The 16,278-nt window shown below is 43.2% G+C and overlaps 1 protein-coding gene across 2 annotated transcripts in view; it reads right to left on the bottom strand.

Annotated features, from left to right (window-relative positions):
* Positions 1-9,950: 9,950 nt before the first annotated feature.
* The window catches only part of F5 (coagulation factor V), a 32,702-nt gene continuing 26,374 nt past the window's right edge, over positions 9,951-16,278 (bottom strand). For both annotated transcript variants that reach the window (XM_061453842.1, XM_061453843.1), the window contains exons 20-25: positions 16,038-16,132; positions 14,560-14,715; positions 13,556-13,700; positions 13,266-13,414; positions 12,321-12,503; positions 9,951-11,496 (exon numbers count right to left, since the gene is read on the bottom strand). In XM_061453842.1, the coding sequence (XP_061309826.1) occupies positions 11,308-11,496; positions 12,321-12,503; positions 13,266-13,414; positions 13,556-13,700; positions 14,560-14,715; positions 16,038-16,132 (917 nt within the window). In that variant the 3' untranslated portion in view covers positions 9,951-11,307. The remainder of the gene's footprint in view (positions 11,497-12,320; positions 12,504-13,265; positions 13,415-13,555; positions 13,701-14,559; positions 14,716-16,037; positions 16,133-16,278) is intronic.

The raw sequence follows: 16,278 nt of genomic DNA, 5'->3' as shown, positions 1-16,278 counted from the left end.
TTCCAGATCCAAATTCCTTGTGCTGCTGACCTCTGCTGCTTGCTTCCCTTCGGCGAGATAAGAGCTGGTTTAATACAATCTGTCCCTTGTTGCCCAGCCAGAAGAAATCTTAGATAAGAAGGGAAAATTTTATTTTACATTAAAAGTATTACATTAAAAGTAATCTAACACATTATTATTACATTAAAAGTAATCTAACGCTTTGCCAACCCTTCTCTAAACTATTTGCTGTTCTGCTACTCGATCTATCCCACACTTTCTTTCCACCTGCTCCACCACGTTCCAGCCACTGCAAGAGCTTCCTTCTGGGCTTTCTTCTCTTTTCCTACAGCTTGTTCTCCAAACGGGCTGATGCCACAGAAGGTTCACACCAGGGGTCAGGCCTTCCACTTGCATGAACAGTGGCAGATCCTGCTGCCAAGCTGGGGTCAATGCTCAAGGAAACAAGAGTGTCCAGAAGGCATCTGGCTAATACACACTTGGGAGAGTAAGAGCAGGCTCCTCTCAGCCCCAGAACAGATTCCTTCAACTGCAGAATTGTATTACAGTCTCTGTCATCACAGCTTAATAAACAAAGCTACAAAGGGGATTAGGGCCATAGAATTACTCAGCTGTCTGTAGAACACAGCTAAACATTTTGGTCCTGTATCATCTGACATCAGTGGTCTGCTGCTTTCTGGCTATGTTCTGCGTCTAGCAAAATTGTCTTTCAGTTTTTCTCAGGACATTGCTCCTCAGCATCTCCATGTTCTTTTTTGTTTGCAGTTTTATTAGAAATAATAATAAACCCCAACAATTGCCTTTTCACCACACTTTAGCTTTGAGCAAAACTCTAATAGAAGAGTCAGCTCCTGTTAACACTTTGCCATCCACCGCAGCCATTTACAAGGAATTGATGATCTCTTAAAATAGCATGGTTAGAGTGAAATGAGCCAAAATGATGATGATAAACAAGTTGCCATGGTGTCGTGGTTTAAACCAAACCAGACAACTCGGTCACTCACTTCCCCTCCCTTCTTGCCCTCCCCCTACTCCTGGAGGGGACGAGGGGGAGGGCAAGAAGGGAGGGGAAGTGAGTGAACGAGTTGTCTGGTTTGGTTTAGCCCATGTCCTTCCGGGTGGGACTTGTTTCTTGGCCAGTGGTATCGTATTCTCTGTCCCTTCTTGCCCTCCCCCTCGTTTGACCCCAGACAGCCAGGACGGTGAAGAGCAGCCGGACGGCCAGGTACAAGTCCACGGCCACATCCGTCCCGCCCTGCTGCTGGAGGACTGTTACAAGAGAAGGAGCCTGACAAGGTTCTGCAACTTGTCGTCCAGGCATTCTAGAAGTCATCATGGACTGGCCAGAGGGCAAAGATTTCGGAATGCACCGTCATCATATGCAAACCCAGTCAGACAGCTTGTTCACTCACTTCCCCCCCTTCTTGCCCTCCGCCTATTTATACTTCAACCATCATCCTCCATACCAAAGAGGCTTTAACCGCTTGGCTTGTTTAATTGCAGCACGTTTCACACTCATTGTAAATGGTTAGATCATCTCTACGATGGCTGATTCCCTCAGAGACTGGATGCCTTTGTCTATAGTAGTTCACTTGGCCGAACAACTCATAACATCGTCCTTGTATCCCCGACTCCAAAAGCCGAGGGGTCGACCTCAAGTCTCCCCTGGAGCTTTCTGCCAGAGGCTCCAGGTAGGACCGTTCTCCCCAGCTGCAGTGTACAGTACATTTTTTACATCTGGCCCGGTCCAGACAGGTCCAAGGGCTACTGTAGCATGGTGATTCCCATCACGATCAGCAAACAAGTCTCAACAGCATTAAAAGGCCTCGGAGTTTATGAACCATTTCATCCACTTAGTGGTACTATGTCCTTGGTGAAGGCACGTCATGTAGATGCCCATGTACCCAAGAGTCGGGCCACTGAGGAACACCAGAACAACCAACAAGTGGATAAAGCGGCTAAGATTGAAGTGGCTCAGATCCCACAGTTTCATTATATCATATCTTACTTCCATCCCGTATTTGCCGCCGCCTTCTCCTGCTGCTCAGCAGCCGCCTCCTTCCGCTCCTCGACCTCCCCGACCTCCTCCACCGGCAGCCGTCCCCTCGCGGCCTCCGGTCCTGCTCCCGCCGCCGCTTGGTCCCCGGGGCCGCTCTCCCGGGCCGCTTCAGCAGCCGCCGGCTCCGGGGCCGCTCCCCCGCGGCTCCCCTCGCCTCCGTCTCTGTGAAGTGAACAGAATCACACCGTGCCCTTTCACTTAGCTCTTAGCAGTCCCTCTGTTCTGCTGGCATGTGGCTCAGAAGCAGGCAGTAAAAGTCCGTGGCCTACTAGCATGAGGTACAGTGCATTGTTTTACCAATCTGGGTCATCAGTTCACACCCAGCAGAGCTGGGAGGAGGGAGTCCCCATGGCGTGCCCTGCCTAGGAGCAGCAGTTCCCACAACTTTCAGGATCTGATGCGTACCCTAACCTTACCTGCTCCTTTTCTCTCTGAACAAGCATACATCTTGTTCAGTGGAAAAAAGGAGTAATAGAAAGTTTGAAACAAAGATAGAGGAATAGGTAAAAATTCCTACCCTTCAACTGCATTTTTTTTTTTTTAATTCCAAACCCAAAATAACCAGCTATTACAATTTATGTTAGCATTAAAAAATGACTGCTTTCATTCCCAAACTATGTGTTTGTTCATATCTAGCACCCCAGACAGGCGATGTGAAGAGTGTTTTGAAAATCACAACCTTCCACACAGGATGGAGCTACTTTACAGAGAAAATAATTCTCTTACCAGAAAGATTTGAGCAGTGTGAGTGGTTGCTGGTACTCTGAACACTTCTACATAAATAATATTACATGGAAATAATTATCAAATCTTTCAAGACCGTAACAGTCAGTGCAAGCCCACCACAGAGGTACCCCTTGCTGTACACGTGATCTGAACTGATTGATGCTGCAGCATGGATGCACTGTGTGGTGGCTGCTCTTTACAGACACAACTCAGGCTTCTACATCTTCTGAACATTTCCAATGAATAACATTTTACACAACAGCATAGCTTATGCAGAAGTATTGGGCAAAACCCTTCTCTGCTGGGTTACTCCACCACTCAGGACCGCCTTCAGAGCTTATGAGTTTCCTCAAACAACCTCTATCAGAAGCCTCACCTTTGTACCACTCAGGGCTGTTGTACACTATAAGGCTTTCTAACTGCAGAGGGGACATGCCGGCTGTGTTTTCCTGCTCCTCTGTTGCACAAAGGACTTCTGAAATCTGCTTGTATTTGCCCAGAACTCTTCAGATTTTCAGCTCAATCTCAGAAACTGGTGCTGGCACTTTGCAAAAAAAGGATCATGCCAAGCCCTTCAGCAGGGCACTGTTGCTGCCTTCCTTAGTACTAATGACTAAGAATCCCTTTTGTCCAAATCTAGGGTGGAATCACCCCTATAGAAGACGCTTGATTCATTATGAGATCCAAGCAACTCATCTAAATGAACACATCAGTCTTGGAGTCAACATTTTAAGATCACATCTTATCCATACCATAAGTTCTAATAGGTTTTGCCCAACAGTGCACCAGAGGGGAGTATTGTTAACCAGTTCTGGCCTGCAGTTTATTGTGGAGGAATTTATAAAGTATATGTGTGGGGGGTGGAATGTATCGAAACTGTCAGAGATCATGGGAAGGAGCAACTGCAGCTGGCAATTAAGAGTGACCTGTCCCTGACTAGTACTTGGAAGATGTTGGAACTGGCAAGGAGCAAGGACGTCGGAACTGGAAAGAGGATGTCGATAGGAAAATCAGATAGACCTTTCACCTGATGTAACCGCAAGGCAAACACAGATGTGCTTGGCTAATTGCTTGGAAGCATATAGATATCGTGTAATCTTTGCAATAAAGGATCCAGCTTGCACTCTACCTCTGGGTCCGTGCCTCCATCCTCACATATATGTGCAAGAAAAGTTCTCTTAAATCATGCCAAGTTGTTTGGAGAAAGCTTCTGTAGATTAAAAACTTTCTACACACTCAGGAAGCTGTTCTTCAGGGAGCTCTCTCAGTATGTGAGAGCACTGTGATGGTACCAGTACTTCAGAAACTCTCCAGAAGAAAGGATTAGACCAGATTTCTCTTTTGCTAAGCACAGGAGGAACAAAGACACATAAATGTGAGAAAAGGCAGCAACTGATTAATTTGTTTTTATGATTTTGGCCATTCTAATTCATTTTGGGAAGTAGACTATTAACTAGTATAGATGTTGGAATGAAACAGGAGTAGCAAGAACAAGAAGAGCCAAAATATTTCTGAAATTAAGCATGACTAGATTACAACAAAGCCTACAGATTGTAGCCATCTGTAAGAACAGAAGATTGGATACAGCCTTTAAGGTCTGTGTCTTCTTGTTCCCCTGTGGCTGATCCTTTAGTAATTTAGAGACTCTGAACAGAAGACTTACAAATCTTATATAGCCATGAAGGGTTGATTTAAAAGCTCCAGCATTGATTCCTTTGTTCAGATAGTATGCCTTTATTTCCATTTCTTCCTGTTCTCCAAGTGTTTGTTAGTTCCAGACTTTGTCCAGACAGATGTTACATGTTGAGTAAATACGAGCCTGAATTCAAGTGGATAGCCCTGTCCTGCAAGCACTGAGCATGCAATTTCCTGGCATCAAAACCAGTGGATCAAGGAGTGTTTTCCCATATCAGGACCTCAAACAGTAATCACTGTTTTAAAAAAAGCCTTAAGGACAACAGAATTGACTCAGCTTCTTGATTCCTTCTTCTTAATTCCTTTAAAATTCCTTTCCTTCTTCAAAAAATAAAGATGTACAAGTTCTGCTAGGATATTCTTTGAATGCCACAACTTGGCTTTTGGAGCCATTCTAGCTTTTTGAGAGCAAGAAAACTCTCAGGGGTAAGTTGTAATTTTATATTTTAGAGAGGTGAAGGGAGGGTCAGCAGTCCTTGTCATAAATACATTGCTATAATCTGATCAAGTGTCCTTGTCCGTAAGAAAAGGTCCCTTGATAAAAGAATGCAACAGCTGTTCTCTGTAGCACGGACAGAACATATTTTCTGCTTCTGTCTTACTATGCACAATCTGGAAGTCCAAGATACTTTGGTACTCTAGTTCAACACAAGTTCATCTTTTTAATTTTGCTCAAACTTCATTATTTTTATCTGTAGTTCGTGCCTTGAACTGCTACGTGGCACTGCCTTCATCACCTCTACTTCCATACGTGCTAGATCTTGCGTTCAACAAGACTGGTAAACCAAGTATGTCCTGAAAGCTGTGCATGGGGGGAAGAAAGCACCATTGCAGTTTACTGGAACACAGCTAACAGAGGAGCCAGAGTAAAATCCAGGCTAAGACCTGCATAGACCTTAGGACAAAGAGCAGCCATCTCTCCAAAGTATGGGAATCTGTAGGAGACAGGTTGCTGTTGAAGGCCTCTGGCAGAGAACTTCCCTTATGCCCTGCACACCATGGCAGGCTCTGCATCTGGCACAATGCAGGCGGAAGCACACAGCTGCTGGAAATAAGGTATTTGTGGAATCACTTGCCACAGGGTATCAGACTAACTCTTGGTCTAAGATGGATCACGTTGTACAGCACTATGCATTTCCATTAGGAACATAACATTTTCAAAAGATTTTGCAGTCAGCTACATGGGAAGAAATGGAAAAGTCGCTTAAGTCTGCGACAGATAGGGACTCTGTTGGACGAATTTTCATGGGAAGTGCATAACAGTACAATAGTGGCGTTACAAAGAAAAGCAAGCAGTGGATCAAGTAGACTTAGAAGAAACATATCCCTTATTTTTATTAAATGAGAAGCACATAGGTTGTTCTGAATGGCTTGGGATTGTGTAACAGATGTGCCCATGATCCCTGAGAATGTTCCCATGATCCCTGAGAATGTTCCCATGATCCCTGAGAATGTTCCCATGGCCTGTTAAGGAGAGCGCTGTACAAACATTCAAGAAGGTGAAGTCGCTACCTGGAGGAGATTATTGTACTTATGCATGATGCACATACTGGGTGTAACAAACAAATGGAGAACGGGGCACAGTAATGATAGGAAAGTGCAGGTGGATAAACTGGTTATGATGTACAGCTAGCACGAATAAACATAACAAAGCAAAACACAGGAGTGAGAGTAAGAGGAGGAATATTTAACACTGATTAAGTGGAACGATTTACTTATATAAAACATCAATTGGTCACCCCAGGACAACATTGCATCTCATTTCTATGGCTCTAAATAGTAACCTGTTAATAACCGGTTTTCCCTAGCACATGTAGGGGTATGGGCACAGCTTTCACCTTCCTCCCTCAAGTATATGCCCCAAAAAAACTTTTCTCATCATAAAAGGCACCTCTTGAGCACTTAATTGAGTATTTATGAAGTTGCAAGCTCTCTTTTTGCCCCTTAGCAGTCCTAAAATTCTGATCAATCTGCAAGTGTTGACGGCCATTTCAGGGGTGCTGGGTGGGTGGCTCAAAAGGTTGGGCATTTGTCAGATTTCCACTTAATGCTTTAGAGTTCTCCTGGCACTTCACATGGGTATACTTTTGCCATGCATGCTCGCTGATGTGCCTAATACGCAAAGTACTCCAGGTTCACCTTTGCATTTATGTTGATGCACAGCTTAGGCTTCTGATAGAGTGAACACAGAAACATGATCTCCATTCACTTTAAGCCATGGGTAATACGCTGCTTTATGTCTCCATTATCCTTTGCTGTGCCTGTGGTGTGGAGAGTATCACCCAGTTTGCAATTTCTGAAAACCTTAGTGAAGGTGAGTTGGCTCAGCTTCCAGCTACAGGCATTATGGTTGGAACTACCAGCAGAAAACCTGGCAAAAACAGAGGTTAGTTTTACACTTTAAGTAAGAGTGATGCTTACTGATTCATATAGGCCTGCCTGAATCACCTTTAGACTTTACAGGGCAGCGTGTACAAACCTGTCTGAATACTGGACTAACATTTCAGGGTCTGAAGACACTACTGTGGTGCTGCTGTCAGTAACTAGAGCTGCTCAACTGTCTTTACGTGTACTTCCACATCCTTTCCAATCCAAGTGCAGACACAACCAGTTTCACAGCTTCTGCATGAAGGAGTACAGCCACCACCTCTGGAAAGCAAAGGAAACAGTGGCACCTCTTGAGTAAAGCATGAAGACTTCATGTGCAGGCAGCCATATGCTAATTGTCATCTGCAGCTGGTCAGCTTTGGGCACCCTGAAGCCTCCAGAAGCTGGAATGAGCATTAGGGGGCAGCAACTCCTTTACAACACTGTTCGAAGCTAAAACCAGTTAACTTTGGACCTCCGGATCAAAAAGGCAGTGTGAAGGCATCCACCCAGATTTGTGAGTGAAGAAACTACTGGCCAGACAGGAACACTCTGAACTTTGGCACCACGTCTCTTCCTCAGTCCAAAAGAGCTTGTGTTTGCTAACCTTCATGCTGTTACATGCTCTTCACTTTGAAAAAAACTGCCGGAATTCTTGTTGCGCTCTCATACACAGGATTTCATCCCACAGTGTGTAAAAGGATGTGCAGGACTGACTGTTTTAACTACAAATTTCCACAAGCCTTGGTAGATTCAATCTAAGCTGGCTGCTTCACAAGTTGATAGAAGTTCTTTGTTTTCTAGTCACCTGCAGGCTCATTAAACATGTGTGGCAGATCCAGCAGAGATATGTTTTCACATCTTCCTTGCTGTAAACATGGACCAAGAATTCCTCCTCCTCCTTCCCCAGTTGCATTTGGAAATATGTTGTGTGTTGTGTGCCTGTTCTGGTTGGGATAGAGTTAATTTCTTCACAGGAGCCTGTATAGTGCCGTGCTTTGGATTTGTGACTAAAACTGTTGATAACACACCAGTGTTTTAGCTATTGCTGAGAAGTGTTTGCACAGCATCAAGGTCTGGTCTTTTTCTCATCCTGCCCTGCCAGTGAGCAGGCTGGGGGTGCACAAGAGGCTGGGAGAGGACACAGCCAGGACAGCTGACCCCAGGAATATCCCAGACCACATGAGATCATGCTCAGTGAAAAAGGCTGAGGGAAAGGAGGAAGAAGGACAGATGTTCAAAGTTACGTTGTTTGTCTTCCAAAATCAGGTGTGCCTAGGACCTGCTTACCAGGAAGCGGCTGAACATCTGCCTGCTGGTGGAAAGTGGTGAATAAACTCCTTATTCTGCTTTGCTCCTGTCCTGGGTTCAGCAGTAGCAGTCATTTTTCTCCTTCTTCTTAGTAGCTTGTGCAGCGCTGCAGTTTTGACTTCCAGCCTGGGAACAGCACTGATAACACCGATGATTTTAGTTGCTGCTCAGTAATGTTTACTCTGACCAAGGACTTTCTGAGTCTTTTGCTCTGCCAGGGAGGAGGGGAAGCTGGGAGGAAGCAGAGACAGGACACCTGACCCAAACTAGCCAAAGGGGTATTCCATACCACAGCATGTCATGCCCACTGTATAAACTGGGGGCAGTCATCCAGAAGGGTTAGATCACTGCTCGGTCAGGCTGGGTATCGGTCGGCGGGTGGTGAGTGGTTGTATTCTCTCCCCTTGTTATGTTATTTCCCTTATCATTATTATTATTGGTGGCAGCAGTAGTGATTTGTGTTATACCTTAGTTACTGGACTGGTCTTATCTCAACCCATGGGAGTTACATTCTTTCGATTCTCCTCCCCATCCCTCTGGGAGTGAGGGGGAAGAAGGGGGGGAGTGAGAGAGCAGCTGCGTGGCTGACTGAGTTTAAACCATGACAGCTGCACGTACTGAACTGCCTTTCTATCAACCCCAAGTTTTCTTTGCTTTTGCCCTTCCAGTTCTCTCCCCTGAGCTGCCAGCACTCAGGCACTTGGTCCCTCAGGAGCAAGCAAGTGCCTGAGTGGAGCCTTTGTTGCCAGCTGTGTCAAACCACCACAGTCCTTTATGGTATTCAACATGGGGCAAGAGGATGTCGAGATACTAACATGTGATGACAATGCGCTATGTAGAATTTATAGCTGTTGTTAAGAGGCAGGGTCCTATGCTTGCTTGCCTTTCTGGCTATTGGAGTTTGGTGCTCGTTAGTGGCTGCTTTGGACTTTTGCTGTTTGTTGTAGCACATACTATCTTACTCCACTGTGCCAGGGAACATTTTGTTAATAGCAATGGCCACATGCCTGGGCTGGCACAGGGCCCAGGCACTGCTGCTGCTCCTGTGCTGCTATACTGGAACACCAGTGTTACAGGCTTAATTTTCATTCTAGCAACCCACAGAGTGCTGTGTTTTGGATTTATGACTAAACCAGTGTTGACAATACATGAGTGTTTTAGCTGTTACTGAACAGGGTTTGCACAGGGTCAAGGCCATTTTCCCTCTGTGCCCTGCCAGTGATTAGGCTGGGGCTGGACAAGAGGATGACGAAGGGAGACAACTGGGACAGCTAACCACAGCCCTATCCATCATAGCAAGAAGTAGGAGAATCTCCAATTTGTAAAATCAATGCAGATGTATTGAGTCATGCTCCTGCAATCAATTTTGCATTTGTCTAATTTCACATAGAATCCTACATAAATAAAGAACTCATTACTTAGAGCCTTTAAGATCACGGCCTTCTTAAACATAGATGGTTTATTGCACTGTCCTGCTGAAAAGTTAGCAAGCTTTTCTTATCTGCATTCTGGGGTAAAACCTGACTCCAAAGTTTACATGTTTTATTTTTACAGTGAACATGACTTGTAGTGCTATTTCATGGCTGCATCAAATAAAAATAAAGTAAGGACCATTACAGAATATTAACAAACTGATATTTTAAGATGAAGCAATTATTCATAAAGTTCTACCATTGAAAGAAATCCTGATTAGCTCTGAAAATTCCCATGGAGCTGAAAATTTTACTCTCATAATGCAGAATTTCACTAATTACTGCCAAAGAGCACTGTCAAGGCAAATATCCAATGTCCATGTTTTCCATGCTACAATATTATCTTTATTTACCACTGAAAGAGTTTGCAACATAATTAAAAAAAAAAAGAAAATATTTGTTTAGCTTTTATACTTTTTTCACTCTGGTTCTGTGCCTTCATTTTGAAATGCATGGTCTGTAAGATACAAGAATTGAAAAACTACTGAACTAACCTGGATAAAACCATATGAGGTTCAAAGACAAACGTCTCTGAAAAATCCACCCTGCTGAATGGTACCCAGTGTGGTAAGTGGAAGTTCTGCAACTAAAAAATTTACAGGATGAAAGCCATAAACACTACTGAAAGCTTAGCCAAAACTTGCTGGAATAATGAGTTCATAGACTGTGTGTATATATTTTAACTAGATGTAGCCATCCTGGAAAAAAATCCATGTGTGCTCCACGCACAAGAGTAGTTCTATTACTGAAAACACTGTTACAGCTAAATGGTAAAGAAGGTGCAGGTGTTGCCATTACCCAGCTTCATCCAACCCTCCTCTGCCACCACCAGGTGGTATTCTCACTGAGCAGCTACAGTTCTCAATGTATCCTATTGGAGGGAGCTCCCCCACCCCATGGTCTAAAAGTTTGCATGGGACAGTGTCAGGAGCTCTGGATCCTCACTGGTTCTACTGTTGTCATTCCATGACCTGCCAGGTTAAATCACTTCCCTTCCTGTTTCCAGGAAAGAAAGATACCGCCGTCTCCCCTTCCCCTTGCAAGGGCACTAAAGACGAATTACATGAAATCCACAGCATTTCAGGCGTGCCTGGGTATGCAAGAAACAAATCAGTAATGTGAACCATATTCTCCAAGGGCCTGCACACACCTCAATGCTGGGATGCATTCTACTGTTGGGGCAGTGTAGATGAAAGAGATGTGGAGGTGAGGCCACCTCTACAATCATTTCTTACCAACACATTGCTGGAATGCAGCACCACAGCTCCATATCTGCACTAGTTTTCTCTCTCAGCCCTATGTACAGAGAACATCCAACTGCTGTAAGCTTTCTATTCCTCCTCTCTGCTGCAGAAGCATTACAAAATGAAGTTAATCAGGGCTCAGGATTAAGGCCAGAGTCTCCATCCCTAGGGATTTAGAACTTTTAAGCAAAAGGTAAAACAGAGCGCGTTATAATGAAGAAATGATAATACAAATGAGAAGGGACTGTTGTTTCTTCCCAGAGAAAAGAAATGGTTTTCCAAAGTGTGTATTTGTAGGAACAAAAATTCTGCCAGAGAAATCTCTCATAATTCTTGCTGGCAAAACATTAATGTCCTTTGAAGAAGCACACATCCAGTATGATTGCTTTAAGGGTTTTAAAAAGCCTCATTCTGCATGATGATTCCTGAAGGGTTAAGAGCTCCCAGAACCGTCAGTCCTTTTCACAGTCAGACCCCCACCAAAATCGCAGCCATAGAGTTCTACACGAAGGGCAATACCACTATACCACGTTCTTGGAACAATGCGGATAAACCTGGATAGGATGGGTGGGTTAAAGAAATGCTTGACATGCCCGTTGCTGTTTTCATTACCCAAGAAAACCTGAAGATTAACAAACACAAAATTAGTTAAAAGGCAGCACTTAAAAAAGAAAAAAAAACAAAACCAAACCAAAAAAAACCAAACAAACATCAAAGCAAAACCCAAACCTGCTTTTTCATTTTAAAATGGTTCCAAGCTGTTGCATTAACCATCCAGGGAACATGGACCAACTCGTTTCTGATTTTACATGAAACCACATCCAGCCTCTTCCTAAAATGCTAGTTGAAATTTAGTTCAGACCAGCAATATCTGAGTCTGAATCAATTAAACAGCCTCTGTTTCCATCCACACCACATTTTCCATTCTAACTTGCCTGAACTAAAACAAACCAATCTTCCCTTATTTTACTCCGTCAATAGCCCTTGTGGGTTAGGTTAGTGAGTACAGTGATATGAGCAACGACGTAGTACTGTGTCCGCTCTGTCAACAGCTGGAGCTGTCCAGCTCTGTACAGCAAAACTGCGCACTAACATGAATTTAATTTATAAAATCAAGGCAGAAATAAAACAGCTGAAAAGAGGCCCCAGGAAATCTGCTGTTCATTCAAATTAAATGTCCTCCTTTACAAATAATATTAGTTCCTTTTATCACAATGTTGACTTCATACTCTACAGATTTGGCATTCTTCCCTGTTACTAGTATTAATTACCATGACTAAAATCAGATGGATATTATGACATTATTTGCAGTAACCCCAGATCCCTAGCATTATAAAAGCTTCTGAGAATTTCTCTTCAGCTCTTTAGCGTACTCTGCCTTTGAGCCTTGACTGTGCTCAGCATCTAAATGCAAGCAATAATACAGATGCCAGAGCTGAGAAATACCTTTGCCACTGAGCTTGAACCATCCGTATAGGATTTCCACTCTGAGCCTTGGTCGCTGTATAGGATAATATAGGTTTTCACAAAGTTTTCAGCAGCCATGTACTTGACCCCCTGGGTAGCGATTGCAGTTATCTTCTTAACTGTGAGGAGATCAATTTGCAGCCACTGTTGGTTGTTGTTCAACTATAATTCATAAAAAGAGTTGTCTATTAGCAAACATGTCTATGTCCGTATTTGCCTAAATGAAAAATCCTGCTTAAAGATTGTTAAAACTGCTTAAAAACTGTATCAAAGAAGTGCACAAGAGTAAAGTTGAGGCAAAAGTCACAACCATTCTTTGTGGCCCATACAATTAAATTCTTCACTGCAGGTAATGTCTTGGTGTCTTAAGATTTCCACATTAATTTCCAATACATAACAAACAATAACACAGATTTATCTCCAGTATTAAAATGTAATACATGATACCAAATGCTTATAAAACTGGTATCTTACAACAAATCTTTGTGAAGCATTCAAGGTGCTTCCTAAGGAAATGCAGCTCCATTTTGAAGACTCAGATGCTCACATGCCTTACTGAAGGTCATCTGCCCCTGGATCCATTAAGCTGCACTACCTATATGGAACCCAGAAAGGTTTCTTTAATCCCTTCAAGCCAAATATTCAAGTTGCATTCATATCCTGACATTAAAAGGACTGTTTCTGCAGGGAAGTGCTGCAGGCTGAGGCCCAGAGAACAATATCCATCTGAAAAGATGACTTCATTGCTCTTGCTGGAAATTTGCCACTGGAATTGTTGAAGGGGCTTCTTCCCAAGGGATGGTTGTGAAATAATCCTAACATGCCTGGCACTGGACACAACGTGCAGGAAGCACATGAGCACACAGGCAGTACAAATTTAGTAACTGCAGCCGTCTTGCTGTCATCCCTGTTTTTCACCATTACCTTTGCTCGCCAGGCATTCATCATTCCTTCCTGATTGAGCCGAGCAAGTGAAGGCCCCCATGTGTTAAACCAGGATGTCTTAACAGACGAGGCTGTTATCTGGGTATTCTTGATCTCTCTGTTTTCCATTCCAAGTGGCAAAGAGCAACCTGTTAAGAGAAACACCATGTTATCTTCAGTAGCCACTGCCTAACCAACAACGTTGGAACTGAGAACACCCACAATTTTAGCTTCATTTAAGATATTAGGTAAAAAAATTGCCAGAAAGGAAGCATGTGACCCATTCTTACCATCTACTTCACAGCCCAGAAGCTCCATGCGGAGAGTAGGCCTGTTGTAGGCCTCAGTTGGGTAAACTCTGATGTACCTAGCAATAATAGGGGGATCAAAGATGTTCTCTTTCACGCCATAGGCATCAGAATTACCTTCAAAAATCTGTTAAAGAAAAATTAAAAAAAAAATAAAAAAAGAAGAAAGTCCATACATAGTTAATTTAGTGCAATCACAACCTTGGATGCTGCAAGCCTGCCCTGATACAAAAGTAGTCTTTTACACTGTTAGCCCCATCCACAGTGATGGAGCGCCCTGTGTTGAAGGGCAACTTGGAATACTTCATGATTCTATCTTAGCATATTTGAAAGTGCCTGAAAGCCTCAGTTCAAATAAGCAACCCATTTCTATGTACTACATAAGTCAGTAGTAAGATGTAAGTAATGAGGGGAGAGATAAGAGAGAACAGGTTTTCAGTTTGAGAGTTGTACCATAGAAACTTCAGGGAGAAGAAACCGAAGGGAGCTCTAATAAGCATGGTTGGAGCAGCTGGGCATAAAATGAACCTCTTTCAAGGTATGACACTTATGACAGAGGCCTTCTGCAGACAATTCAGACAGCTTAACATTCCACTGTTGTGACAGCAGAAAGGGAGGGACAACAGGGAAGATCTAATCCCAAATGACATACGACCTGATTTTTAGTTCAGCTTCCTGCTTGCATCAAAAAAGCTGACATGGACTTAGGAAATAAAAGTACGGAGAGATACTTGTAAAAAAGCCAGACTCTACACAGTCAAGGTCATAGGGCCACAATAAACACTAGTCTATGAGATTCCTCACCTTACAGGCCTTCTGGCCTGAATTTTATTAGATTGCCCTTTGCAGCTTCAAGCTGTGTTATTACATCTCTGAAAGCCATAATTTTTTTTCTCCTATCTCTTAACATAAAATTAAACTGTTACCTCACTGTATCACCCAGTGATGCTATCTAGGTTATCACAACCCCTGTGGCACATACAGACCTTTTGTGCTGGTGAGCTGTCTCCTTTGAAAGTGCTCCACTTCCGTTTGTCTTTGCTGTAAACAATGAAGAACTTCTGGACATACAAGGACTTTAAAAACTGCTTGGCTCCTTGTGTCTGTATCCCAGTTAACAGAACTTGTCTTTGAAAGTCCACCTAGGAACAGCAAACAGTGTTTCAAAACCAATAATGCAAGCAATATCCATTTCATTCTTTGTCATATACACGTTGGCTTTGTGCCCTGCATTTTAACATCCACAACACTAACACTCTCAGGAGGAATAACAACCAGATGCCAAATTCCAAATCAATGCTGTCTCACTCTCATATAATTTGAGTATTTATCTGTGTGTGCATTTCATTTTGGAGGCCAGTTTATACTGTTCAGCACAGCACCACGAAGGCACCTCAAAAATACCTGTGACAGGCAGAACTCTTTTAGCCTCATTTTACAGATAGACAAAAGGAGTATAAAGAAATTAAAGACTTGCATTCTCATGAGCTGCCTCTAGTTTTGGACACCCAGGCTGATAAAAGACATTCTGAAGTGCAGAAAAGCTACCATTGCTGCTGATACCACATCCAAGCACTTAACAACAAATCAGCAGGGTGTGCCTGTCAGCAGTGAAACTCATTCTCTGGGGTATGTCTTCCGTATCTCTGCATACTTTACTGCAGTAACTCAGCTTCTCACTACCATGCCCCCAATCAAATTCTCTCTCCTCCCAGCATTATTTCCAGTTAGACCTCAGGTCTCCCGAGTTCACCTCTACTAACTTGCTAGCACATCAAATGTTAGCAAGGCAAACACAACAGCCACCTGTTTACCTTACACTGCAACACTAGTTTGAGTCTTTCTCCTCTCCAAACTCCCAATTCTAATGAGATTTCTAAGAAATCACCTAAATTTGGGTGCAAATTTGCTATCTGCTGCAAAAGTGATTGTGATGGAAAAAAAATTATGGAATGACGTGACAATGATATGGTGCTTGAAGCCATAATTATAAGCTTAATTTCCCTATGAAGCCACACTGTGCTGTGTCAAGTTGGACACAGAAGCATCTCAACCGATCAACCAAAAAAAAACCCCAAGAAACCCTACTCCCCCCCCCAAGTTATCTGAAGCAATGCTTGAGTGTATTGCACTTTAAATGATCACCCAACACACACATACATATAAATATGTACTATCAGGTAGAGAGAGGGCGGGAAAAGTAGTAGAAAGAATGACTCAATTTGCCTACAAAATGGTTACAGTCTAAATTATGATAGTCCAGTCAATGACTTCAACAGCAGTAGAGACTGTGTTACTCCAGGGGAGGTAGACAGTTCATGGCATCACCATTCAAACTTGCTAGATCTTTTCAGTTTTCCCCAGCAGTCTTCTCAGAGAGAGCAAGAACATCTTGACCTTCTATAATAAGTTGTAGGAAAATCACAACTCGATTACGGTCAAGCACTTGCTGAACCAACCATACCTGGATCCAAGCAAGTTCTTCTTTTTTCACTACAGTGCTCCAAGCATTGTATGTTCCAGAATTGTTTAATCGGGCTAACTTTGGTGCCCAATAGTCTAAGACAGAAAACAGGAATAAAGGATGAGTAAATAAATTAAGGTTGCAACCTGCTATCGCGTGCTTCACTTCTTTTCCAGTCTGTCTTGGGGGAGAAAGCAAAACAACCCATCAACCAACTAACCAACCAAGTCAGCTGTGAAGT

The sequence above is a fragment of the Pezoporus flaviventris genome, unplaced genomic scaffold, assembly GCF_033815535.1.
Source record: "Pezoporus flaviventris isolate CSIRO_AGI_PZ_B2104156 unplaced genomic scaffold, CSIRO_AGI_Pfla_v1 ptg000015l, whole genome shotgun sequence".
Lineage (NCBI taxonomy): Eukaryota > Metazoa > Chordata > Aves > Psittaciformes > Psittacidae > Pezoporus > Pezoporus flaviventris.
This window is presented reverse-complemented; position numbering and strand designations above follow the sequence as displayed.